This window comes from Mustela putorius, unplaced genomic scaffold (genome assembly GCF_011764305.1).
Source record: "Mustela putorius furo isolate JIRA1106 unplaced genomic scaffold, ASM1176430v1.1 tig00537350_pilon_pilon_pilon, whole genome shotgun sequence".
Classification (NCBI taxonomy): Eukaryota; Metazoa; Chordata; class Mammalia; order Carnivora; family Mustelidae; genus Mustela; species Mustela putorius.
The window spans coordinates 23,718,213-23,745,000 of NW_025422471.1; the positions used below are offsets into that span (position 1 = coordinate 23,718,213).

At 34.0% G+C, this 26,788-nt stretch overlaps 1 protein-coding gene across 6 annotated transcripts in view; it reads left to right on the forward strand.

Moving 5' to 3' along the window:
* AP3B1 (adaptor related protein complex 3 subunit beta 1) overlaps window positions 1–26,788 on the forward strand; it is a 352,907-nt gene that overhangs the window by 219,644 nt on the left and 106,475 nt on the right. For all 6 annotated transcript variants that reach the window (XR_006604977.1, XM_004766831.3, XM_045074384.1 and 3 more), the window contains 4 exons: window positions 5,645–5,821; window positions 19,086–19,272; window positions 20,209–20,339; window positions 25,141–25,249. Coding sequence is in view for 5 of the 6 variants with exons in the window: in XM_004766831.3 (XP_004766888.1) it covers window positions 5,645–5,821; window positions 19,086–19,272; window positions 20,209–20,339; window positions 25,141–25,249 (604 nt within the window). In the remaining variant the exon portion in view is untranslated. The remainder of the gene's footprint in view (window positions 1–5,644; window positions 5,822–19,085; window positions 19,273–20,208; window positions 20,340–25,140; window positions 25,250–26,788) is intronic.

The following is a 26,788-nucleotide window of genomic DNA, read 5'->3' on the forward strand; positions in this document are numbered from 1 at the left end:
AATGTATCTGAAGAAGTTGAAGTGTTTGAAAGTGGGACAAGGAAGATAGTTTGTAATGCAGAATCCTAAAAATGATTAGGGATTGGTGGTAGAAGTTATGCCAGAAGAAGGTGGTGAGGGGTATAACTGATAGCAACTTCAAAGTCAGGAATGGGGAGTGACTGAATCCCTAGAATCTTTTTCCTCCAAATATTCAAGAGAGCTGTTTATTTAAAGAGTAACAGACATGTGGAAAAGGAAACAGGGCTTTATTATTCTGACCAAGCACTTAACGACTCTTAAATGTGGGTAAGTGATTGATTCTGAAATGGAAAGGTAAATCTGAGAGCCTCAAAGGAGACCTTTTTTCCTGAATTTATGTATATTTCACCCTACTTCCAGGGCTAATATCTTAAACCAGTACTGGTTAGAAAGAGCCAATCTGGACAATGTCAAAGGACAAGAAGACACTTTGACCCTGTTTTCTCTCAATGCTTAAGCCACTTTATCAGGATAGAATCCTGGGCTCATCTACCCTCCAGGAGGGGTAACAAAAATGATAGCCAGATCTCTTTCCATTCTGGCCATCTTATCCATAGAACAAAAGATCTAAGGAGGTGGGGGAAATGCCCCACATGCATACATGCAGGAATTGTCAAGAGAATGGCCTAGAGCTCTCCTGAAAAGCCAGCTCTTGGAAAAGCTTCAGACAAGGCCATAAAGGAGCCAGTATACACCATAGCAGAAGAACTGGGCCAAAGGAGTAATCCTTCATTTGATTAATGAGTAAATGAGGCCTACTGATGTCAAGTTATTTGTCTCCATGACTTACATGATTGATCCAGGACCAGAACCGGTCTTCCTGCCTTGCTGGCTGGTATTTTTCCTAGTATAAAATACTCATTTTGTCTCTGTCCAGTAGCCATGGTGAACTCTGGATTCAGACTTGGACTTCCAGTCTTACTGCCACCACTGACAAGCTGTAAGATGCTGGACATGTTTCTTAACCTCTTTGTGCCCCAGTTTTGTCATATATCAAGTGGGAATGATAGTAGAGCCTACTTTCTCAGGTTTTTTTGTGTTATATAATAGACTGAGAAAACAGGTAAAGTCTTAAAACAGTGCCAGTTGCATGGTAAGAACTCAGTAGATGTTAACTATGTGATTTTTTTAAAAAAGGAATTTAGATTTTGTTGTTTCGAGATTTTGATTCCATTTGTTATTTATTAAGTTACTATTTATTAAGTGACATAGTTGAAAATATGAGAACTAAAATTTAGATTCTACTTTTTAAATTCAGACTGAATAAGTTATATCTGTGTAGGGAGTACAGCCAACTTACATGTTTTGATTGTGGATATTTATCCTTTGAACTGTACTTCATGTCTAGTAAAGACTGCTTGTAGAGCAGTTTTTCCAGAATAAAATGCATGCTACATCAGAGTTTCATACAATGTTTTATGGGACACATAAGGACTTAATATCATAAGAGAGTAATTAAAAGATGTTATTTTGTGAAGATTACTGAGTAGTATTGAAATAGCACTTTATGTAGTTCTTGCCCTGGTGCCTCCCTGAATGCCTGCCGTTTCACAAGGTAACTAGCCTTGCCCTTTTGCCCCAACTTAATTCATGTTATAGTGTTAATGCATATTGAGTCCAGATACAGAATATTGGATATGATTTGTTAGTTTTATGCAGTTTGTTTAGATGTTTACTGATTTTCCCTTTGACAAATTTAAATAAATAAAATTGATGTTGCAGGATTTATTTTATACTACTGCATTGTGCAGTGGCTAGTGTTGAAATATAATAACTTTTACATTAAACTGCTTACAGGGTGATCTGTAAACTCTATAACTGCTGTGTTCAGCTAGGAATCATATTTTTTATAGGCAAGTTAATGGGTTAAAATGACAGTGGAAACTGCTTTCTTGTAGAAGGTTGAAAAAGTGTACTTAGAACCACTTGATCAGGGCATTTAGAATAAAGAATCAAAGTCATTTACAATCCAGCTTGTCTTTGAAAATATTGAAAAGCAGAAGTTCATAATAAAAGTATTCTGTCTTATGCATATGTATATGTGTATTATTAGTTTGGTTTTAGCTCAGTGGTCCTGTTCATTCTGTGATTGAAAAGACCATGGAGAACAAAAAGTGACTAATTTTTTGATTTTAAATCTTTGAGAGTGGTGATGCTATGAATCATATTATCAGTGGTTTACAAATGGGAGTCCTGTAACTTAATTGGGAGAGAAAGGTAGGGCTGGGATTTGAAAATCTTAGGATTCTGGTTGCAGCCAAACATACAGAAACACTGGGCTTGTCAATTTCCTAAGCTTTTTAGTAAATTGCTGTCACCAAGAATTTGGTATAAATATATTTTATATTGGTATTATTTCCTGTTGTGGAGTTTTCTGAAGTTTTTAATATGCTTACTTGGAAGTTTAATTACCTCAGTTCTAGAACCTCTGAATATTACCCTGCCCTCTACCACCACTGTCTTGAGATTCTTCATTGTGAGCATTACAATTTATTGATTTTCATTTTTCCCAAAGAATTGTGTTTTAAATGTATGCATTATGAATGTTTAGAGTGTTTAAATATTATTTTAATCTTAGTATATTAATAAGTAGGAATATAAACAATCTCTTAAAACTTTTTGAAATTGTCTTAATTGCAAAAAAGAATTATAACTGTGTTACCAGAAGAAAATTACTTAAAGTGTGACTGTAGGTTAGAATGTCCTAGAATTCTAATTTTTATACCAGTAGTATATAATAAAATATTTAAGAAAAGTAAATCTAGCATAACCAAAATCTGAAGTTGTACATATATTCTTTTTTAAAAAATATTTTATTTATTTATTTAACAGAGAGAGATCACAAGTAGCAGAGAGGCAGGCAGAGTGAGAGGGAGGAAGCAGGCTCCCCGCTGAGCAGAGAGCCCGATGTGGGGCTCAATCCGAGGACCCTGAGACCATGACCCGAACTGAAGGCAGAGGCTTAACCCACTGAGCCACCCCAGGTGCCCCTGTACATATATTTTTATTTAGAGGTACCTTTCATGGAGTCAGGCAACTTAAATTGCTTCATACTAGAAAATTTAATGTACCACTCAATTACTATTCTTTAGCCCAATTTAAAATAATAGATTGGGATTAAGGTTTTAATGCAATGTAGCCTTTGGAACATTAGAAATAACCTCTTTCCACAGTCAGTATACAGTAAGGATATCAGTTTTATCATACTTCATGAATAGATTTATAATAGCATTTATTATTATATGTATTATTTATACTTACTAAACTTATTACATGAATATTGTGATTTCTTCTCTGTTACTAAGCTCATTCTAATATTAATTTATAGATAATGCTATTGTCATAATATGTGAAAATATATACTTTGGTTTTAAATCTTTCAGATGACCTCATTTTGCTTCTGGTGAAACACCCAAGTTAGGAATGTCTTAGTAGCGGCACCTGGGTGGCTCAGGGGTTAAAGCCTCTGCCTTCCGCTCAGGTCATGATCCCAGGGTCCTGGGATTGAGTCAACAGGGAGCCTGCTTCCTCCTCTCTCTGCCTGCTTCTTTGCCTACTTGTGATCTCTGTCTGTCAAATAAATAAAATCTTAAAAAAAAAAAAGGAATGTCTTAGTAATTTTATACTATTTCATAAAATGAGTGTTTTGAAAGAATTTGAGGTGGTGGATATTGCAATAAAATTTTAGTTGTGCAGGGGCGCCTGGGTGGCTCAGTGGGTTAAAGCCTCTGCTTTCAGCTTAGGTCATGATCCCAGGGTCCTGGGATCGAGCCCCACATCGGGCTCTCTGCTCAGCAAGAAGCCTGCTTTCCTTCCTCTCTCTCTGCCTGCCTTTCTGCCTACCTGTGATCTCTGTCAAATAAAAAAAAAATTTTAAAATAAATTAAAAATAAAAATAAAAATAAAATTTTAGTTGTGCAGAGGTCCCTACTCTCCCTTTCTTCTTCAGCACTTATGCCCTGTACACCTGTGAAACTGTAGTGAAAATATTAGGACTTTATTTGAGGAATTGGAAAGGATTTCATAAAAAGACTATTATCTCTTCTTGTGATGCTACCTCTTAATGATAGTCATTGGCTTTTTCATTTATTATGAAAAGCAGATTTTCTATAGTAGGTGAAAATGTTCACAAAAACTAATTTACATACCCCTTCAAATCTCTTTTGGAGTAAGAAAGGATACAAATAAACAAATAGTAATAAAACTAATTTGCATACTCTAAAATGTTGGTCTTAATGGTGCTGATGGATGGTTTCCAATTTGTAGCAAAGCAATTAAAAAAAAAACAAATTATATTGAAATGTACTTTATTAAAAAATAAAATGCCAAAATATAGTATCAGGCAGATTTATCTTATCCCTGTTTCTTTTGTTGATGACCAAATAATAGACCAGGATTCATGATTTTTTATAAATATACTTTGATGATTTTGTCAGTTTTATATATCCCCAGTACTGTAGATGCAAATATATAGAGGATAGTAAGAGTTTTAATTTGAAATCATGGTCTTTAATGAATCTATTTCTTTCTTTCTGTTATCCAGTGGATTCTCAAAACATGGTTTGCAGGCCTCCCATCTTAGAAATCATCTGTGATGCTTCATAAAATGTAAATTCCTGGGCCCCATAACAGAGCTACTGCCTGGACCTGATACCAACACCCTGTAGTTTTAGTAAGAATTCTGGATGATTTTTTTATGGGCATTGAGGTTTATTAACCAGTGCCCTTGAGCAGAAGTCAGCAAACCTTTTCTAAAATTGCTGTATACTGAATATTTTCAGCTTTAACACCCTCTTTCCTACAATGAAATATCCAGGTTTAACTTTGACTCCCCAAAAACTTAAGTGTTGATAGCCTATTGTGGACTAGAAGCCTTACCAATAACATAAACAGTTGATTAACACATGCTTTGTATGTTGCATGTATTACAAACTTGAGTTCTTAAAATAAGCCAGAAAATAGAAAATATTATGAAAATCATAAAGAAGAGAATATACATTTACAGTATTATGCTGTATTTATTGAAAAAAGTCGTTAGTAAAGACTCACTATAGTTCAAACCTGTATTGTTCAAGGATCAACTGTACTTACCTCTGCTATTATAGGACAAAAACAGCACCAGTAATGCATAAACAAATGTGCATGAACTTGCACATCTATGATGGAATCAAGATTCTAGACAAATGGTTTTTTCTCTGTGAATGTTTTCTAAGGCATTATCTCTGAAATCAGTTTTGATGATCAATTCCTTGATAACTAAGGAAAACCCATAACTAAAATACACTTCCTGGGATGCCTGGGTGGCTCAGTTGGTTGGACGACTGCCTTCAGCTCAGGTCATGATCCTGGAGTCCCAGGATCGAGTCCTGCATCGGGCTCCCAGCTCCATGGGGAGTCTGCTTCTCTCTCTGACCTTCTCCTTGCTCATGCTCTCTCTCACTGTCTCTCTCTCAAGTAAATAAATAAAATCTTAAAAAAAATAAAATAAAATACACTTCCTGGGTATACATATTACATGAGTAGATATAAAACCTTTATTATATTTAGAGCCTTTTCTATGTTATTGTCAAGGAGTGAGTGTGATTATCTTATTTGTAACTATATAATCTGCTTCTCATGTTAGGTTCCTGTGGCTAGAGCAAGTATTCTTTGGCTAATTGGAGAAAACTGTGAACGAGTTCCTAAAATTGCCCCTGATGTTTTGAGGAAGATGGCTAAAAGCTTCACGAGTGAAGATGATCTGGTAAAACTTCAGATTTTAAATCTGGGAGCAAAATTGTATTTGACCAACTCCAGACAGGTAAGAGTCTAAATCTTAGTCTACCTATGTGACACCTACTTTCCTCTTTAATGAAGTAGCTAAGGTCTGTTCATGCATTAGTTTGTCCATTCAACAATTACTAGGTGTCTGTTTCTTTAAGTTTCTGTATTAGAAGGTAGTGGTGCAGAGAGATAATGTTCTGGTCTAATAGGGAGAAAAACATAACTGAAATAGTATGTGGTAACCACTATAATAGAAGTATTAAGATATAGTGGAATTTCAGAGGAGAAAGTTATTGAAAGTCTGAAGTAGAATGAGGTGAGCAATGAGAGAAGGTTTTGTGAAGGATAAAACTTTTTTTTTTTTTAAGATTTTATTTATTTATTTATTTATTTGAGAAAGAGGGAACAGAGAGAGTGTGTGTTGGGGGAGGGACAAAGAGAGAGGGAGAAGCACACTTTTCGCAGGAAGTCTGACGTGGGGCTGGACCCTGAGACCCTGGGATTATGACCTGAGCCAAAGGCAGAGCTTAACTTACCGAGCCACCCAGGTGCCCCTCAAGTAGGAAAAGAGGAGAGCAGTGAGAGTCATGAAACAGCTATGTTTGTTGTATCTCGTTTATTGATAAAACACCATGTTAACCTAATCTCTAAATCGATATAGTATTGAGAAACTCATTATAACACCTAGAATTGGCTATTCTCAATGTATCTAGTTTCTAGGTTATTATAAAATTAATACAAAATTAGAATGTTAATCCAGATCTAAAGTAGTTATGTCTTATACAATTAAATGAAGGTTCTGTTTTTGGCTGTGTTTGTAGCTATAAGGAAACAATAATGGAAAAGTAGTACTTTTTGTTCAGAAATTGTGAAGTGTATTCTATATCTTTTGAATTTGAAGACAACATAGCTTGCACTCGGACATACTTTCTTGAGCTTTATTATTAAATGAAGTTTTGGAGCTCAGTTTCTGGAGTGTTCTATTGTATATTTTAGAATGATACTTCTAGATAACCACAAATTGACTTCACCACCTACTGGTAAAAGCATAATGATATTTAGAAAACATGCCAAGTTTTCATATACATTTTTACATAACTCATTATTTATTAAATGATTAAATATAAAAGTAGATGAGTGGCAGTATCTATAGGGTTGTGCCCTGTTCTCCAGTTTCTCATTTCTCAAGAAAAGGGGTCTTGAAAGAGTTGGTAAACTAAGCATTAAAGAGTAGTTTTTAATCACCGTGAACTTGACAGTATTTTTAAGTTGTATGGTTCATAACTGTTGGATATGACACAGAGACTATAATGATTTACTTGATCTAAATGTAAAGAATTGTTTTCGTTTTTATTTTAGCCATCTTGAAAAATGGATTAAGGAGACCAAGCCACGGTGCTTAGGGACTGGTTTGCCATGAAGTCCTGATATTTATTTGTAGATCTGAATTTCCTGTGGTGTAGATACCTCAGTGAGCATTCCAGAATTGTTAATGAATTATTTAGTTATTGGGACCCTGAGATCATGACCTGAGATCTAAGTTATTAATTTTTTTTTATAGTGTAGAGGAATTTTTTTTTGTTCAGTTCTGTGAAAAAAGACCAAAGGTTTTTTTTTGAAACTCTGTTTTACAAAAACTTGCTAGAATTCTGTGAGAGATTTTGCAAATGCAATTAGGCTTTTGTTAAATTATTGATATTTTAACTATTCTGTTTTTTTAATTTCTTATCTTGTTTTTTTAAATTAACATATAATGTATTATTTGTTTCAGGGGTACAGGTCTGTGATTCATAAGTTTTACATGATTCACAGCGCTCACCTGAGCACAAACCCTCCCAGTGTCCATCAACCAGCCACCCCATCCCTCCCATCCCTCTTCACTCCAGCAACCCTCAGTTTGTTTCCTGAGATTAACAGTCTCTTATGGTTTATCTCCCTCTCTGGTTTTATCTTTTCCATTTTTTCCTCCCTTCCCCTATGATCTTGTCTTGTTTCTCAAATTCCTCATATCAGTGAGATCATATGATAATTGTCTTTCTCTGATTGACTTACTCTGCTTAGCATACTACTCTCTAGTTCCATCCATGTCATTGCAAATGACAAGATTTATTTTTTGTTTAAGATCTTATTTATTTATTTGACAAAGAGAGAGACAGCAAGAGAGAGACTGAGCACACAAGCAGGGGGAATGGCAGAGGGAGAAGCAGGCTTCCCGCCAAGCAGGGAGCCTGACATGGGGATCGAATTCTAGAACTCTGGGATCATGACCTGAGCCGAGGGCAGCTGCTTAACAACTGAGCCACCCAAGCACCCCAAGATTTCATTTTTTGATGGCTGCATAGTATTCCATTATGTATATATATAATATCTCCTTTATCCATTCATCTGCTGATAAACAGCTGTAGTTTAGCTATAGTTTGGCTGTCCATAGTTTGGCTGCTGTGGACATTGCTGCTATAAACATTGGGGTACACATGCTCTTTTGGATCACATTTGTTTCTTTGGGATAAATATCCAGTAGTGCGATTGCTGGGTCATAGGATAGCTGTATTTTCAACTTTTTGAGGAACCTCCATACTGTTTTCCAGAGTGGCTGCACCAGTTTATATTCCCACCAATGGTGTAGGAAGGTTCCCCTTTCTCCACATCCTTGCCAACATCTGTCATTTCCTGACCTGTTAATTTTAGCCATTCTGACTGGTGTGAGGTGGTTTTGATTTGTATTTTCCTGATGCTGAGTGATGTTGAGTACTTTTTCATGTGTCTGTTGGCCATTTGGATGTCTCTGCAGAAATGTCTGTTCTTCTGTCCATTTCTTTATTGAGTTATGTATTCTTTAAGTATTGAATTCTTAAAGTGATAAGTTCTTTATAGATTTTGGATACTAGCCCTTTATCTGATATGTCATTTGCAACCATCTTCTCTCATTCTATTGGTTGTCTTTTGGTTTTGTCAGCTGTTGGCTATGCAAAAGCTTTTTTTTTTTTTTTTAAATTTTTTATTTTTTATAAACATATATTTTTATCCCCAGGGGTACAGGTCTGTGAATCACCAGGTTTACACACTTCACATATGCAAAAGCTTTTGATCTTGATGAAGTCCCAATAGGTTATTTGTGCCCTTCTTCCCTTGCCTTTAGTGATGTTTCTAGGAAGAAGTTGCTGCAGCTGAAGTCAAAGAGGTTGTTGTCTGTGTTCTCAAGGATTTTGATGGATTTCTATCTCATATTGAGTCTTTAATCCATTTTTAGTCTATTTTTATGTGTGGTGTAAGGAAATAGTCCAGTTTCATTCTTCTGCATGTGGCTGTCCAATTTTCCCAACACCATTTGTTGAAGAGACTGTCTTTTTTTCTGTTAGACATTCTTTCCTGCTTTGTCGAAGATTAGTTGACCATAGAGTTGAGGATCCATTTCTGGATTCTCTATTCTGTTCCAATATCTATCTGTCTGTTCTCGTGCCAGTACCATACTGTCTTGATGATTACAACTTTGTAATAGAGCTTCAAATCTGGAATTGTGATGCTGCAACCTTTGCTCTTCTTTTTCAACACTCTTCTGTTTATTCAGGGTCTTTCCTGGTTCCATACAAATTTGGGTATTATTTGTTATAGCTCTGTGAAAAAAGTTGTTTTTTTGATAGAAATTGCATTAAATGCGTAGGTTGTTCTAGGTAGCATAGACATTTTCACAATATTTGTTCTTCTAATCCATGAGAATGGAGTGTTTTTCCATCTCTTTGCGTCTTCTTCAATTTCTTTCATGGGTATTCTAGAGTTTTCTGAGTCCAGATTCTTTGCCCCATTGGTTAGATTTTACTCCTGGGTATCTTATGTTTTGGGGTGCAGTTGTAAATGGGATCTACCCCTTAATTTCTCCTTCTGTCTTTTTATTGGTGTGTAGAATTGCAACTGATTTCTGTGCATTTATTTTATATCCTGACACTTGAGAGTTTGGGTATCCATATTCATCAGGGATATTTGTCTGTCATTCTCCTTTTTGATGGGGGCCTTTGTCTGATTTTGGGATCAAAGTCATGCTGCCCTCATAAAATAAGTTTGGAAGTTTTCTTTCCATTTCCATTTTTTGGGAACAGTTTCAGGAGAATAGGTATTAATTCTTTTTTAAATGTTTGGTAGAATTCCCCTGGGAAGCCATCTGGTCCTGGGCTCTTTTTTGTTGGGAGGCTTTTGATGACTGCTTCAATTTCCTTACTGGTTATGGGTCTGTTCAGGTGTTCTATTTCTTCCTAGTTCATTTGTGGTAGTGTATACATCTTTAGGAATGCATACATTTCTTCCGGGTTGCCTAATTTGTTGACATATAGTTGATTATAATATGTTCTTGTAATTGTTTGCATTTCTTTGGTGTTGGTTGTGATCGCTCCTCTTTCCTCTGTGATTTTATTTATTTGGGTCCTTTCTCTCTCTCTCTCTCTCTTTTTTTTTTTGATAAATCTGTCCTGGATAAATTATTAATTCTTTGAAAGAACCAGCTCCTAGTTTTGTTGATCGCTTCTACTGTTTTTTGGTTTCTATTTCATTGTTTTCTGCTCTAGTCCTTATTCTCTTCTGCTCTAGTCCTTATTCTCTTCTCTTGCTGGGGTTAGGCTTTATTTGCTGTTCTTTGTCTGGCTCCTTTAGGTTTAGGTTGTATCACAAAGATTTTGAACTTGTGTCTTCCTTTCATTTTTGTCCATGAATATTTTAATTCTTCTTTAATTTTCTGGTTGACCCAGGATGCTCTTTAGCGTCCATGTATTTCAGTTCTTTCCAACTTTCTTCTTGTGATTGAGTTCTAGTTTCAAAGCATTGTGTTCTGAAAATATGCAGGGAATGATCCTGATCTTTTGGTACCTGTTGAGACCTAATTTGTGACCCAGGATGTGATCTATTCTGGAGAGTGTTCCATGTGCACTAGAGAAGAATGTGTATTCTGTTGCTTTTGGATGGAGTGTTCTGAATATATCAGTGACATCCTTCTCATCCAGTGTGTCATTTAATGCCTTCATTCCCTTGTTGATCTTTTGCTTAGTTGATCTATCCATTTTGTGATGGGGGGTGTTAAAGTCTTCTAGTATTATTGTTGTGTTTCTTTGATTTTGTTATTAATTGGTTTATGTAATTGGTTGCTCCCATGTTAAAGGCATAGGTATTTATTTATTTATTTTTTATTTTTTAAAGATTTTATTTATTTATTTGACAGAGAGAGATTACAAGTAGGCAGAGAGGCAGGCAGAGAGAGAGAGGAGGAAGCAGGCGCCCTGCTGATCAGAGAGCCTGATGCGGGACTCGATCCCAGAACCCTGAGATTATGACCCGAGCCAAAGGCAGTGGCTTAATCCACTGAGCCACCCAGGCGCCCGAGGCATAGATATTTAAAATTGTTAGATCTTCTTGTTGGACAGACCCTTAAGTATAATATAGTGTCCCTCCTCATCTCTTATTATATAGTCTTTGGTTGAAAATCTAGTTTTTCTGATATAAGGAATTCCATCCTAGCTTTCTTTTGATGTCCATTAGCATGGTAAATGTTTTTCCACCTGCTCATTTTAAATCTGGAGGTGTCTTTGTGTCTAAAATGAGTCTCTTGCAGATAACATTTTGATGGGCCTTGTTTTTTATCCAGTCTGATATCCTGTGTCTTTAGGGTAATTACTGAAAAATATGAATTTAGTGCTATTGTATTGCTTGTAAAGTGACTGTTACTGTATATTATCTCTGTTCCTTTCTGGTCTATGTTACTTCTGGGCTCTCTCTTTGCTAAGAGGACCCCTTTCAATATTTCCTCTAGGGCTGGTTTGGTGTTTGTAAATTCTTTTAGTTGCTGTTTGTTCTGGAAGGTTTTTTTTGTTTGTTTGTTTTTTTAAATCGCTCCTTCTGTTTTCAGTGTCAGCCTAGTTGGATATAGTATTCTTGGCTCCGTACTTTTCTTGTTTAGTGCTCTGATTATATCATTGCCAGTCCTTTCTGGCCTGCCAGGTCTCTATGGATAAGTCTGCTGCCAATCTAATATTTCTACCATTGTATGTTACAGACTTCTTGTCCTGATCTACTTTCAGGATTTTCTCTTTGTCATTAAGACTAGTAAGTTTTAATATTAGATGACAGGGTGTGGACCTATTTTTATTGATTTTGAGGGGTATTCTCTGTGCCTCCTGGATTTTGATGCCTGTTTCCTTCCCCAAATTAGGGAAGTTCTACTCTATAACTTAGTCCAGTATACCTTCTTCCCCTCTCTCTCTTTCTTCTTCAGGGATCCCAATTATTCTAATATTGTTTCGTCTTATGGTATCACTTCTCTCTCGAATTCTCCCTTCATGATCTAGTAGTAGTTTATCTCTCTTTTTCCCAGCTTCTTTATTTTTCATCATTTGGTCTTCTATATCACTAATTCTCTTCTTCTGTGAGGTAGATGTTTGAGGTTAGTATGTTTTGTCAATCCTATAAAGCCCAGTTCAGCTGGTAGCCATTCTCTAGCTTCACCTAGTATTTCTTGCAGACAAAATCATGCCCAGGTAAACACAAAATTGACGTTATACAACTGAATTGGAACAAATGTACATTTTCAGAATAATTAAGAGGTTATGCTACTGTCTCTACCTCACAAATTTATTAAAAAGATTAAAGGAGGCAGTCCAGGTAAAGCATTAGGATTTCCTGCATCATATTAGTGCTTGGTCCATGTTAGTTATTATGCTTTTTTGTATTCCTAGTTTTTACTGCTAACCAGCTGCTGGATTATTCTTAGAGAATATTATCGTTTATAGTAAGGGAATTAATCCCCTTATTGGAATATCTATTCTCATGAGTAAAAACACTCCATTTGGGTTTACCCCACTGAGAAAAGGGTGGTGAAAATTTCTCTTACTATGAAGAAAAAATTGTTAGATATGATTATCAAGAGTAGAAAATGCTATTAGAATACTCGTACAAGGAGAATAATTTCACTGTTATACAGGTGGAGAACCTGAAGGACTTTGAAATCAGCTGAAGTTGCTGAAACTCTGTAGCTCTTAAGACATAGTGTAAAGGTTGAGCATGACTTCCTTGAAATAGTCTACTGAGGTCTGAGAGAGAAAACTGGGGGTTGATTAAACTGGTTAATAGTTAAAAATTAGTGAATAATGGGTGCATTTGCTTTCAAACTTCCTGTAATCTTTTAAATGTAGTGATAAGTAATATAACTGTTCTGTTTGACTCATGTTTTTCTTTTTCTTTGTAGAATAATGCAAACCTATAGAAAAGTGCAAAATAGTATTAATACATATGTATCTACCACTAAGATTAAGTCAGTGTTTTCACCATAATTGTTGTTTTTTTAAGGAAGTATAATAAGTAAAAGTAAATCCTCAAGTTCCTGTTCATACCGTATTTTCCTCCCCATTGGTAGCTGCTATCATATTGGTGGTGTCCTTCGGTCTTGTGTTGTTTTACATGTTCATTACACGAGTATATATCTGTGTACTATGTTACTGGTTTGTGGGTTTTGAAATTTTGGTTGCATACTCTTGTAACCTACTTTTTTTCTCGTAATACCATGTTTTTAAAATATTGACATGTATAAATATAATTCATTTAAGTAACTGTCTCATTTTCTGTGAGACAGGTTTCTGCTTTTCTGCCATTAGAAAAGAGAGTGAATCATTGAGTATCTTTAATACTTATATTTTCTTTGTATTGCTTTTTGGACTCTTTCGTAAGATTCTTAGTAAGAAATTTCATAAATCATAATTATATTTTGGGGATCCTTCCTGAAGTTATAAACAAGTTCCCTCTTGGGGTGTCTGAGTGCCTCATTCAGTTGAGCATCAATCTCTTGGTTTTGGCTCAGGTCATGATCTCAGGGTCCTGGAATTGAACCCCACTTTGGGCTCTGCACTCAGCTTGAAATCTGCTTGAGATTCTTTCCCCCTCTCCACTTGCCTCTCCCCCCAGTTTGCATTCTAAATAGGTAAATAAATAAAATCTTAACAAAAAAAATAATGACACAAATTATCTCTTGCCCTGTGATTTCAAGTCTTTGGAGAAATTGGTCTTTGCCCCCAGCATGATTTAACATGACAGCAAAAGGGGCTCAAGCTCTGTGTAGTAACATTGCTACCCTTTTTTGGGATTTATTTTCTTGGCATTAAAAAACTCAAGCAAATATAGCATATAAGGAAAGAACTTACAGAAAACTTTTCAAGTTGACAAAAATATGGATACTTTTAAATTCGGGAAATTTCATCCTGGTTGGTCGTAAAATGATGAAATTGACTACGTGGAACACTGGTACTGCTTAGATTTCCCTCTGGTATAGGTTAAGAATTCTATGTAGCTTTCTTTCATTTATCAAACTATTTGCCAATATCTTTATCAAAATAACAGCTGTATGGAACTAATATTAGTCTTCGCTCTGCTAAATGGCTAAATTCTGTGTCCTTTTTTATTTTCCTTAAAGAGTATATCTCAGCTGATTTTAGGACTATATTTTGAGATACCTTTTTTATTATTTTGTGCTGACTTAATAAACATTTGAAGAAAGCTATTTGAGCGAATATTTATCAGTTTATTACTTGTTAGAGTGTTTAGTTAAAAATATAATGCTCATATTTTAAGAAGTTTTTTCAAGTCATGATTTTTAAAATTTTTATGTAGCATTCCCCAAAAGTCATTTTCCTATGTCCCACTAACTTAGAGTCAGTCTGAAAGGAATGTAATTGGTGTAGTGTCAGATAGCATTAGCTGTTAGTTGATACCAGTCACAATCCCTTTAATCTAAGCAGAAAAAAATAATGTATAATCAAAATTTAACAAGTTATTAATGTTTCTGTTTTTGAGGTGCATTGTATTATTTTTTTGTTTCATAATTTTGTAAGTAAAACCTATTTAAAAGAATAATTTAATGTCCCATCTGGTTTTGGATTCAGTCTTTGGTTATCTTAAAATGCTCATGATTATTTATTTAACCATTATTTACTTTCTTTGCCACTGTTATCCAGGACAGATTTAATATAGGTTTGTTGTCTGTGTGTCCTATCCAATTTAGGATTTGCTCCAAATTCTTCATTTTTATTATTAATTGTTGTGTTAAAATAGGACAGAGAAAGTTTGTAGACTTCTGTATTGTACTTTTAACCTCTGCTGTGGTTTTGTCTAATGACATGGAAACACAGGTGCAACAAACAAGCAATTTCATTTTAATATGTAAGACATTTAAATCAGAAAGACTTTCTTTTTCCAACCTTTTTGGGATATTACATAAGTAATTTCTCTTTTAGAGCGGCATGCAGAATGTGTGCTGATTGTGCCCTAACAGGGCAAATAGGAAAAAGCTAAATCCTTCCTTTTTTCAGTGGTGGTGAGATGAATGTTGAAGTGTTTCATCTGCTGGCAACCTGTACCAGCAGGTTACGCTATGGCCTGTGCAAAGCTTGAAACTCCCAAGTTGTCAGTGGATGGAGTCAAAGTAAGATGTGGGAAGGTTAGGGCTGGTTATAGATGAAATATGTGCAGGAGATAGTCCTGCCATAGATCACTGGTGAGTGGTCAGAACACTCACTTCATTTCTTTTGTCATTTATCATGCAGTGTAAATCTAAAGCCTATTTATATTATTATTTGGTAGTTCTTCCTTTATTTTGTTATAAATTCCAGCAGCAATCAGTTCTTAAAAATGGAAGTGTATACTTAACTAAATACTGAATTTCTTTCTTGGTATTTAATATGCACAAAATGTTTACCAGTATTTACCATCCATTCTGAGAGTTGCAGTGGTATCACTGACCACACAACCACCAAAAGATAAAATGTATCTGCTTAAAAAAGCATCAGCATCTATTCAAAAAGCCTAAGAGTTATTTTAAGAAGGTTGTGTCTCAAGATCACAAATATTTACAGGCACAGAAGATGTTTACATAGCTCTCTGTGATACAGGATCTCATTTAAGTAACTTTTTAAAAATTGATTTTCTTCATTTTATATTCCAAGTTCTCTTTTGCACATATGAAAAATGAAGCAGTAACTCTTTCTGTATTTGCTCCATTAGCAGAAAAAGGACCTAAACAATGCTAGTTTTAAAATAGAGAATCAATTAATTCCAATAATAGGTTGACTTTTTTCACTCAAAGCTTTTGTATGTTTGCTCTGTCAGTGCTATAAATGGAATCAAAGCAAAGCTTTTGGAAGTTTATTCTGTCAAAAGTGTTGTAAATGCTCTTGTAAATTTAAGAGGTCAACATGGAAGATAAAATTACTTGGTTTTGCTAAAAATGTTGTTATGGTAAAATCAGTTTCTTAATAAATTAAGAAAACTATGGAAGAGAAGCATTTTGAGAATTGGTTGTGGTGCACATAAACCATTTCTGTTTGTTCTGTCTATTGAAATAAAATTATAATGTTCAAATATACTGATGTTTGATATATATAGTTTAATTGGACTATAGAATTCTTGTCATGAAGCTAGTACTGAGAACACATACTTATGTATAACAGTATGTACTCTTGCACACAGTTTTTTTGCTGTATATTACCAAATGGATCCTAAAAACATGATTTGTGAAAAACTGCTTTGTAAATTAACCTAACCATCCTATGTTGGCTTTCGTTTTTAAAAACAAGGGAGGGGATGGGAGTAAGCAAAACATCTATTTGTTAGGTTTTGATTCAGAATCAATTGGAAATCTTTAAAGCATTTACCAACTGAATGCCAGAAACCTTCAACTTCTGAAAATTTTAGCAAATGGCAATTCTTGAAAACAAATCTTTTAAGCAGGGAGTTATTGAAATTTTTCCCTTCAAGTTAAATGTTAAGACCTCAAGATTTACTTTAGAAGTTCTGTCATTTGCAGTATCTCAACTAACATAAAGACTTTCTTTGATGGAGCTTTTACTTTGTATTAGAGTGAAATGATATTGAGAAGGTAATTTTTGCATTTTCTAAATTTGGTGAAATATTTTAAAAAGTGTTAATAGAGAATGACTTAAAAGTTTTGTCTCATAGAAATAATTATTAAAATAATTGGAGTGGTCAAAGTTAAGTATATGGGCTTGATATTTTTACAGATGTCAGCATGAAAGAAAGCATGATGAGAATATGCTTCTATCTACAGAATTTTCTTTTTGCTGACCAGATTGTTTAATACTGTAAAGAGGGTGTTTTCTTCATTAAAAATATTACAGTCTATAGAATCTTTTCTATAAGTTGAAGATGTCAACAATTTCATAATTATTGATCATAAAATTCAGAAGGATTGTGAGCAGTCTTATTTTTTAAAAATAGTTCACGATAAGACCATGTAGAAATATGTTCTTAAGAGAAGTATCAATGACTTAGTATTAGTCATTAGTAATTAGTATTAGGTACTCCAAAGAAACTGATTGAAGTATATAAATATATGGTGAATAATTATTGTTTTTAATGCATCATTATATATAGATAGGTTTTTATCTTTTAGAAAGAACTTTCATTTTGAAAATGGATGTTTAATGGAACTGTTTTTATAAGCCTACCAATATAATCAAACAAGTTTTGCAGTCCATAAAGGCATACTGTAAAAATTATGAAACTTTAATCCTGAAAATTCCCTAACTCTTGATAGTGTCTGTTAACATATTGAAATAGTTTAATTTCCTAAAAATTAATTTTGGGGACCAGACATAGAAGCAAAATACATCACTCCACTTGCACAAAAAGGAAAAAAATCATTCAGTCACTTTATTGTACACCTAAAACTAAATGACACTGTATGTTAACTATATTGGAATAAAAGTTTTTAGGAAATCATTGTAATGAACAGACTTATTTTTTTTCTCTGATTTATTTTAATTGCACCTTCTAAATCGCCACTCTCAGATGGACTTCAGAGTTACCCTGGTTATAAATTCTCACTATGCATTTGAGAAAACTGATGGTTAGTATGTTTCCTAGCCTTTCTCAGAAAGCTAATAACCTAGTCCAGGACACGTCACTTTGTTTTGAGCTGCATTCCTCATTTGGTGAATATTTTGGTAATTGTTTTTAAAAATGAATCATAGAATTTTTCTTATCTATAGTTGAACCAACACGGTCTAGTAATTAGCGAATAGCAATTACTGGTAACCAAATTCAGAATAGCTCTATTAACATTTTTCCCTTTTATTTTTTATAGTTCTGCTTTATTGGAACTAGGTTAATGCTTTTAAAATATATTATTACTGCAAGAAGGTTGCTTTCTATCCAAATCAATTATCTTAACCAATTATAACTGTAAAAGTTTACCACACCATTTGTGTACTTTGACTTATTGTTCTAGAATTGTCTTTAGCTCTGCCTCACTTGATTGATTTGTTTTGCATGCATTTCTAACATCTACAAAATGTTCTAATGTAGATGTTTCTTTTTTCCATGTATTATGAATCCTATTTAATTTATAGCTACAATTGTATTTATGTAATCTGAATTAAAACTATGCTTTTTCAATAAAATAACTGGAGCTTAAAATACAAACCTATTTTGATAACATTTCGATTTTGGTTTAATTACTATTAAAATTATCTCAATGTATGTTAATGTAGTACATTCAGAAATTGACTTTGGAAATCTTATTACAGTGTAAAAGCTACTATAATAAGTTGCTGCCTTACATAAATAAATAAATGACCAATATTACTAGAGGCTATAAGCAGCATGGGAAAAAAAATGGAAGGAGTCTTTTATCCTAGTTTTTAGAGGGCATCAGCAGCTTGCTTTTATGAAAAAGTAACAGCTAAATGCACTGCAAATAATTTGCAGTAATCCAGTTCAGTGATTCATGTGTCTGCTTTAATGGGTCATAATTCAGGGTAAAGTAACTGAGTGCAGTCAGAGTGCAGACACTGCTTATGCCAGGGACAGTATCTCTTCATAAAACACACCTCAGGAGAAGCAGTTTGCCAGCCCCCTAATACTCTCTGATGTTTTGATGTCCTGCATATTTTTCCGATTAAGTTTTGAGTGCCATGTTTTTAGTTGTATTTCCACATTCATTATTCTCACGTAGACCCTTCAGCGGGTTTGCCATATATGATTATTTTTTTAATGATGCCTTTCTTTCCACTTCAGCAGTTTAATAATCTAGCACATGGCTGCTTCTCAGTACTCAGCATTCACCTCCCCAATACTGAAGAGGACATGTGCTTTGGCTTCAAAATTCCATTTGCAGCGTTAGAAATGCATATTCCCTACGGAACAACATTTGTTTGACATAACCATTCATTTTTATTACCTCTTTAAATATGTTTATCCAGAGTTATCAATAATCATAAATAACTGTATTCTCATCTTGTTCTGTTTTTTTCCAACAGACAAAATTGCTTACCCAGTACATATTAAATCTCGGCAAGTATGATCAAAACTACGACATCAGAGACCGTACAAGATTTATTAGGCAGCTTATTGTTCCGAATGAGAAGAGTGGAGCTCTGAGTAAATATGCCAAAAAAATATTCCTAGCACAAAAACCTGCACCACTGCTTGAATCTCCTTTTAAAGGTATTATCAGAATATAACTGCAAAATGTATTACCTAAAAAATTATGACAATATGCCCCATTTCTAATACATTTAAAATTTATCTGTTAAAAAATGTAAGTGATTAACCTATATAGCTTTTTACTCAATGTTTTCTCTAGAGCATCCTTTATATTAAGGTTTATATCTTTGCATGCTTTATTTACCTAAATAATTTCATTCTTTTGATTTTATTCTTACTAAGCAGTTTAGCTGAATAATAGATTAAAGCTGTGTTGTTCTACTAGACATTGACTTCATTTCTATTTTAAATAGCTTTATTTAATAAGGAATCTAATTTTTACCTTAATGGTGAGTTGTTACTAATTAAATATTCTTTGTATACTAACAAAACTTTTCTAGGAAGGATTATTTCATAAAAATATCCCTTTATGTATATATTTGTTTTTCAAAGATGGAAGTTGACTTATTTTTCCCAGCTTTTTAGAAAGAGTAATTATTTTATCAGTTTAACAAGTAGCCATTAAAATTAGAATCAAGCAGTTATATACCCTGGTTTTCATATTGTTTCTTATTTAATTGCTGGTGATAAAAAGCAGTTCAGTTTTGTAGAAAAACTATTAAAATTCTGGATGTGTTTGTGCTAAGACATGTATATGGATTGTTTAACTGTGCTGTCATTCTTAATATTCACAGTAAAGTAATTTTTAGAGAAGCTACATTTCAGAGCAACACCTCTAAACACACTGACTGATTAGCTTTTTTATTGACCATTATGGGAGAGATTATTGTAATCTATGGACTGAAATCAGTTTTTTGACCTATGAAGAGCTTCCTAGTTTATATTTATTCCTTGACATTTGAGGTAATATGCCAATTACCTTGAGCTCTGATTAGGATTGTTCTCTGTTAGATACAGCTCATATTGTTTATTTTATATTTTCCTCTATTTTAATAGATAGGGATCATTTCCAGCTAGGCACTTTATCTCATACTCTCAACACTAAAGCTAACGGGTACCTGGAATTATCTAATTGGCCAGAGGTGGCGCCGGACCCATCAGTTCGAAACGTAGAAATAATAGAGTTGGTAAGTTGACCTTTCTGAAATTAATTTTGTCAAGCAGTGGGAGATTCTAGAATAACTATTGTTTTATATAAAAGCTTTTTTGGGGGGTTGAAATTGAAAATTGTTCTGGTATTTCTAAATGTAATGTGTTAGATATATCTTGCTGTTATGGGAACTGAATATTGTAGTATTCCTGTGTCATTGTACATGTTCTGTTGCTTTTTTCGAGGAAATAGAGAATCGAATTCTCCTCATCAGTGCCACCCACATTTTTGGTATTGCATTTTTAGCCGTGTAGGTTCAATTTCTAAGGTATTTAGTGTCATTGGATTGTGCTTTTTCTAGTTTGTTTAGAGATTCGTAAGCTTCCTGTCAATATTTTTCTAAATGATTTTTGGTGTTCTCTTCCAGAAAAACTATACAAAGTGTTCTTCTGAATTTTCTGATGAAAATCTTTTAAGTGAAGTCTAAACATAAATAGGTTGCATTGTGTATGAAAATGTTCTTAGACAAGGTCATAACTAAAATGAATAATATGTTGCTTTCACATTAAAAAAAAAACTCTCTAAATAAATATTCTTTTCCTAGATCTTAAAAAAAAATTGCTGGCTACCAAAATAAAAGAATTAATGTTATTTTCTAATATTTTTCACTCTTCTATGAACAAGAAAAGTAAAGGGAAGGGTTTTTTTATTGTCTTTAGCAATTGACTATGTGAATATATCCAGAACTTTTTAAAGTAGAATTAATAAAAATGAACAATTAGGTATTACATTTTGGGTGATTTTCTAATAGAAAAAAATGTATTGAACCACTAATTCCTCTGGGAAAGTCAGTTAACCTCCTTGCCAATTAAATTTTCTGTATAAAATGGAAAAAAATCTTTATTACTTAAAATAGAGGTTTCTATAATGGGCCCAGCCATGTAATTTGGTCCTTTGAGAAATGTGTTTCTCTTAACTATTCAAATTTATCCTGGCTTTGAAGCATGGCCAGGAACAATAATAACTCTTATTGCCTCCATTTAGCAAACCCTGGTAGTAGTGTACTTTGATAATGTTTTACATACATTATCTTCCTTAAACCTCATAGTAATTATAAATGATGGTTATTTTATTCCCATTTTACAGATGAGGCAACAGGGTTCAGAGAACTTAAGTTGTCCAGCCTCTTTGGACAAGTTAGTTAGTAAGCTAGTTAGTAAGTGATGAACTGGGATTCCAACCCAATTCAGAGTCCCTTGTTTGTGCTGTTAACTGAATTTTATTATATAACATGAGGAGAGGAAGCTTGAGCTTGTTTGCAGATGTGTGCTATTCTTAGTACTTAGCACTGTCATTTTTATGTTGTGACAAATTCTATTTAGAGGTGATTTAAAGAAATGTAAAATTTAATAAAACTAATTGTATATCCATTCTTCCTTGACACTACATTTGTTGATTTTCACTCAGACCTACATACCCTTAAGTACTCTTCATTCAAAGATTGGCTTATTTGTGCAACTTTGTTTTGGATGCTAGCATATAAAGAAATGTTCTTTGATATGATTCTTTCCATAGATTTAATCTCTCTCCTAATTTCTTACTACGCCTGCTTGTCGTTTTTATGGTCTTTTCCTTTTCCACTATTGGGTATATAGTGTTTTGGCACACATACAAACATCCTTTTATCCTCTCCCGACTTCTCCCCTATCCTTCCTCCTTGCTGCCCCATTCTGCCAAAATAAAAATAAAAATAGTTTATCTTCCCAGAAATTGATAGCAATGCTATGCAATTTAATTTGGTTTCAGCAGTATCCTTGTATTGGCTGATGGATTGGTTGGTTGACTGGCTTCTTCCATTGTCTTGTGCTCTTCTAAGCATAACTACCTTATAGGGACAATACTTAAATAACCTATTTTCTTATTTTCATTTCACCTATCCAGTTCAACAGAGACAAATTGATTTCTTTTTCATTTTGCTGACTGCATTCTAAAAATTAATAATTGGTGACTTATTATGGAGAATAATTAAAACTGATGGAATGGGTTAAAGAAAACTTGTCACTATCCATTGATACTATACAAAAACATTTTTAATCTACTGGTCTCTAGATATTTTGGCTTAAAATTATACTGTAAGAGATATAATTAATTTTTAAAAATACATCGTTTTAATATCAAATGCAGCTGCAACAGTGCAGAAAGTAGTGTTCCTTATAGTCTTTCCTGCCTTTAACTCTTCCACCCATCCTACAAAATCACATCAATATATTTCATGCACGTAATACACTGTGTTATCCTAGTTTTACCATAAAGTGATTTTACCAGGGTCGCATCTCATTATTATGAAATATAACCTTAGTTAAGGAAAATGCCTAGGTTTAGGTTATCTGATAGGGAACCTGGTTAGATTGACAGTAGAAGTCACTTAGGATTGCACACTACCATTTCCAGGATATTGGATGTAACATATATTTATATTATACCAGTATGTTTTTGAAAATCCTTTAGAATTTTTTTTGCCTAGTTCTAGAAAATCCTGCCCTCTTAGAGGAAGACTGTCTTTTTGTACATGAAATGTATTTTGCTTTATAAAACACATCTACTTTTGATATTTTATTCCTCCAAGGACCTTTCAAATTTGTCCTTCACTGTTCTCTTCCTCTGTTATTTCTTTTGCTTAGAAATGATAGAACTATCATAATCATAAAGGACCATTAAAAAAGTTAAAATTGTTTTTATTGTTTAAAACCTAAAACTCAGTCATATCAAGATAATTTGCTCCTTTGGACATGGAAGCGTTAATTTTCCTTATTTGTTGATTTGGTCTTATCCTGAAAGCCATCTAATTAAGTAATCCCCCCCCCCCAAACATTGATCTGGCACACTTTTTACCAGGCTTCAGAAAAATATGTGTAAGGATTTAAGAAAAAATATGAACTGCTGTGTTTACCAAATATAGGAGAACTTTGTTTATAGAACAGTTCTTTATTCATATTTGGAAGACAGAGCATTTTACATAAAAAGAAAATAGTACTGCTGACCTTATGTATCTTATTCAAATATATTCAAGGAATTTTTACTCATTTTTCTATTATTGTCCATTTAGTAATTTCCAAGTTATTGAAGCTTCTCTTTTTAAGCAACATACTTTAAGCCTGAAGGCCCTCTAGATCAGGGTTTACAATCCTAGCTGCATATTATAATCACATGGAAACCTGTGTGAGACTTGCAGCAAACCATTTAAATCAGAATCTTAGGAGGTAAATCTCAGGTATCAGCTTTTTAGTATATTTTTTCTTTGTATTAACATTTTAAGAAATATTCTCAGATGATTCTAATGTGTGTCCACTGTTGAGAACCATTCTTAAACCTCTGTCATATAGTCTTACAGACAGGCACATAGTAGAAACTCAATTGAAAGTTTGATAAATAAATGAGTCTTAACCATTTTTGACCTCTTAAAAAATACAGGTTTCCCTACCCTTTAACAGAGAGTATATGTAAGATGATTTAATTTTTTCTGGGTTAATTAAAGTCACAATTATGAAAATAATGTATTTTACTTTAATGCAGTATATTAGAGTCTTTAAGGAGCTATTCACACAACTAATCATTTTTGTGCCAGACACTTTTGAGATATATCTGTGTACAAAGTATTCAAATATCCCCGCTGTGTGGAAGCTGATGTTGTAGCAGGGATAGACTGGCAATAAAAATAAATATGTAAATTGTATAGTATGTTGGAAGTATAAGTGTGTGATGACCAAAAAAAAAGAAGAAGAAGAAGAAGAAGAATAGAGCAAAGTAAGATTATAAGTGCCAGGTATGTGAGGTTGGAATTTTAAATAGAGTCTCTCTGAGGTGACTTTTGTGCAGGACTTGAATGAAGTGAGGGAGTGAGCCATGTAGTTACCTGGGGGAGAGGCTTGGAAGGGCAGTCAGGTGGGGAAAGGGCCTGCAGGGGAGCATGCCTGAAGTGTGTAAAGGAACAGTTAGGAGGCACTTGTGCAGAGTGGGCCAGAGGGAGAGCAGCAGCAAGAGGTCTGAAAGGCAGGGAAGGTCTGGTTCGGTAGGGTGAGTAGATTATTCTAAGGACTGGCTTTTTCTGAGTGAAATGGGGAGCTGTGGCAATCTTTCAAACCCAAGAGAGCCTTGATCAGACTTCAGTTTTAATTCAGTCATTTTAGCTGCTATGTGGAGCAAACTTGGAGTTGGGGCATGGGGGTTATGAATAGAAGCAAAATAAGCAGTTGCAGAATTCTGAATGAGATGACCCTGACTGATGGTAAAGGATCGATATGGCTAAACCTTTTTTGGGGGGATTAGATGTTTAGAATATGAAGGAAAGAGAGAAGTTAAAGCTTACCCCAAGGGTTTGGATCCTTGAGATGGTTAGAGTTGATTGCCGGCACTTTATTCAGGGTTGTTTTTTGTTTGTTTGTTTTGTTTTTTGTTTTCTTTTTTAACCTCAGTATTTAGCTATGATCTTGAATTTCTTGTTGCTGTTACTGTGTCTGCCTCTAACTGCCTTCACCTCCTCTACAGCATATTTAGTTCAAATCTCCTGCGGACCAGCAATTTCAAAAGTGTTTAAAACTATATATAAAATAAGAGTGTTGATTTAACAGAATGTGCTCTAAGTGAAATTTGACTACTTCTACCTAGGAGTAAAGGGGAATCAGCCTTAATGCCAGGTCTTCTAATAGTTGCCTTCTCTTTTTGAGACCTGCAACTTTCTTTTGGATTCACATTGTATTTTGAATGATTGTTTGCCAGAAGACTGAACCCCTTAATGAGAATTCATTTGAATTTACAGTTTCCTTTTTTTTTTAAAACAGGCAAAAGAATGGACTCCAGCTGGAAAAACAAAGAAAGACAATGCTGCTAAGAAATTTTATTCTGAATCTGAGGAGGAAGAGGACTCTTCTGATAGTAGCAGTGACAGTGGTGGGGTTTTTAATTCATTGAAAAATCTTTGCTCACTGCGGTTTATATGCTATACTTCTAACAAAACATTAAGGCCTACTATATAATATTCACCAAGTGGGTTTATACTATTATGATAATGCCTTTCATTTACATATCATTCTATAGTTTTCAAAGTAATTTCTAATCCTTTCTCGTTTGACTTTGCCTTTTGAACACCTAGCTAGGAAAGTCAAGAGTTGAAACAGAAACTCATGCTTTTCTGAATTCTAACCCACCCTGCCCATAATATTCATAGCATATTGAAAAACATGATTTTATATTTGATAAGCCTTTAGTGGGAACTTTAAAAGCAACTCTGTTCTGTAAAAATGTAACATTTATTTTAACGATTGAGCAATCTGATCTTTATCCATTTTATACTTTTATTTCTACCTTTATTTTTTATTTTTATTTTTTTAAAAGATTTTATTTATTTATATGACAGACAGAGATTACAAGCAGGCAGAGAGGCAGGCAGAGAGAGAGGAGGAAAGCAGGCTCCCCACTGAGCAGAGAGCTCGATGTGGGGCTAGATTCCAGGACCCCGAGATCATGACCTGAGCTGAAGGCAGAGGCTTTAACCCACTGAGCCACCCAGGCGCCTGCCTACCCTCTTTTTAAAAAGATTTTATTTATTTATTTGACAGACAGAGATATTTCTACCTTTAATTGAACCTGTATAGAATAAAGCTAAAATTAATAAATCACTTGTGTATTATAAAGAATCAAAGAGCTGAAACAATTAGGACAACTGTATACAATGAAAAGAATGCTAAATAGGAAGGATTTAGAAGTGCTGCATTTTAGCTATGCCAACTGAATAAGGTACTTACTTTCTCTGTCTCTGTTAAATGAAGAGGTAAAGTTAGATAGATGCTTTTAAAGCCCTCTAGTACTAAAATTCTGTGAACAATTTGCATAATGAAAAATATATTGGAGTTATTTTCCAACACTCTTTTAACAGTTAACCTAAGAAACCTATCTGACCCAAGATCAAATGACACCTTTTTCTTCTATAACCTTTTTCCTTGGAGAAACTAGAGCTCTGCACTATTACTTGCTCATGCATTACCTTACTCTAAGGTAATACATTCACTTTTTCCTCAGCTTCTCCTATCAAAATCTTTGTTTCCTGTAACTGATAAATTATTTGTGATGCATCACGTTCTGAAATGATAAGTTGAAAATGGAGAATATACTTCGGTGTAGAGTGTTAATTCTAAAAAACAGATTTCAGGAATGATGTAGATCATTAAGAAAGATCTGTTGTATAGTTAAAAGCATACCATATGGATATTTGTCTACATCACCTTTATTCATAAGCTCATGCCTGTTCATTGGCTAACATTTTAAAATACATATTGGCAATATTCTAGTAAGACTTCTTATGGGTTAATCTGAGCATGTGGCAGGAGTTCCACTCTAGCTACTGGAGGAAAAGGGTAACTTTTTCATTAGAAATTATGAGATTATTTTCCCAGTCAGTAAGTCTTCTAGAAGATAAACAAATTTCCTCAA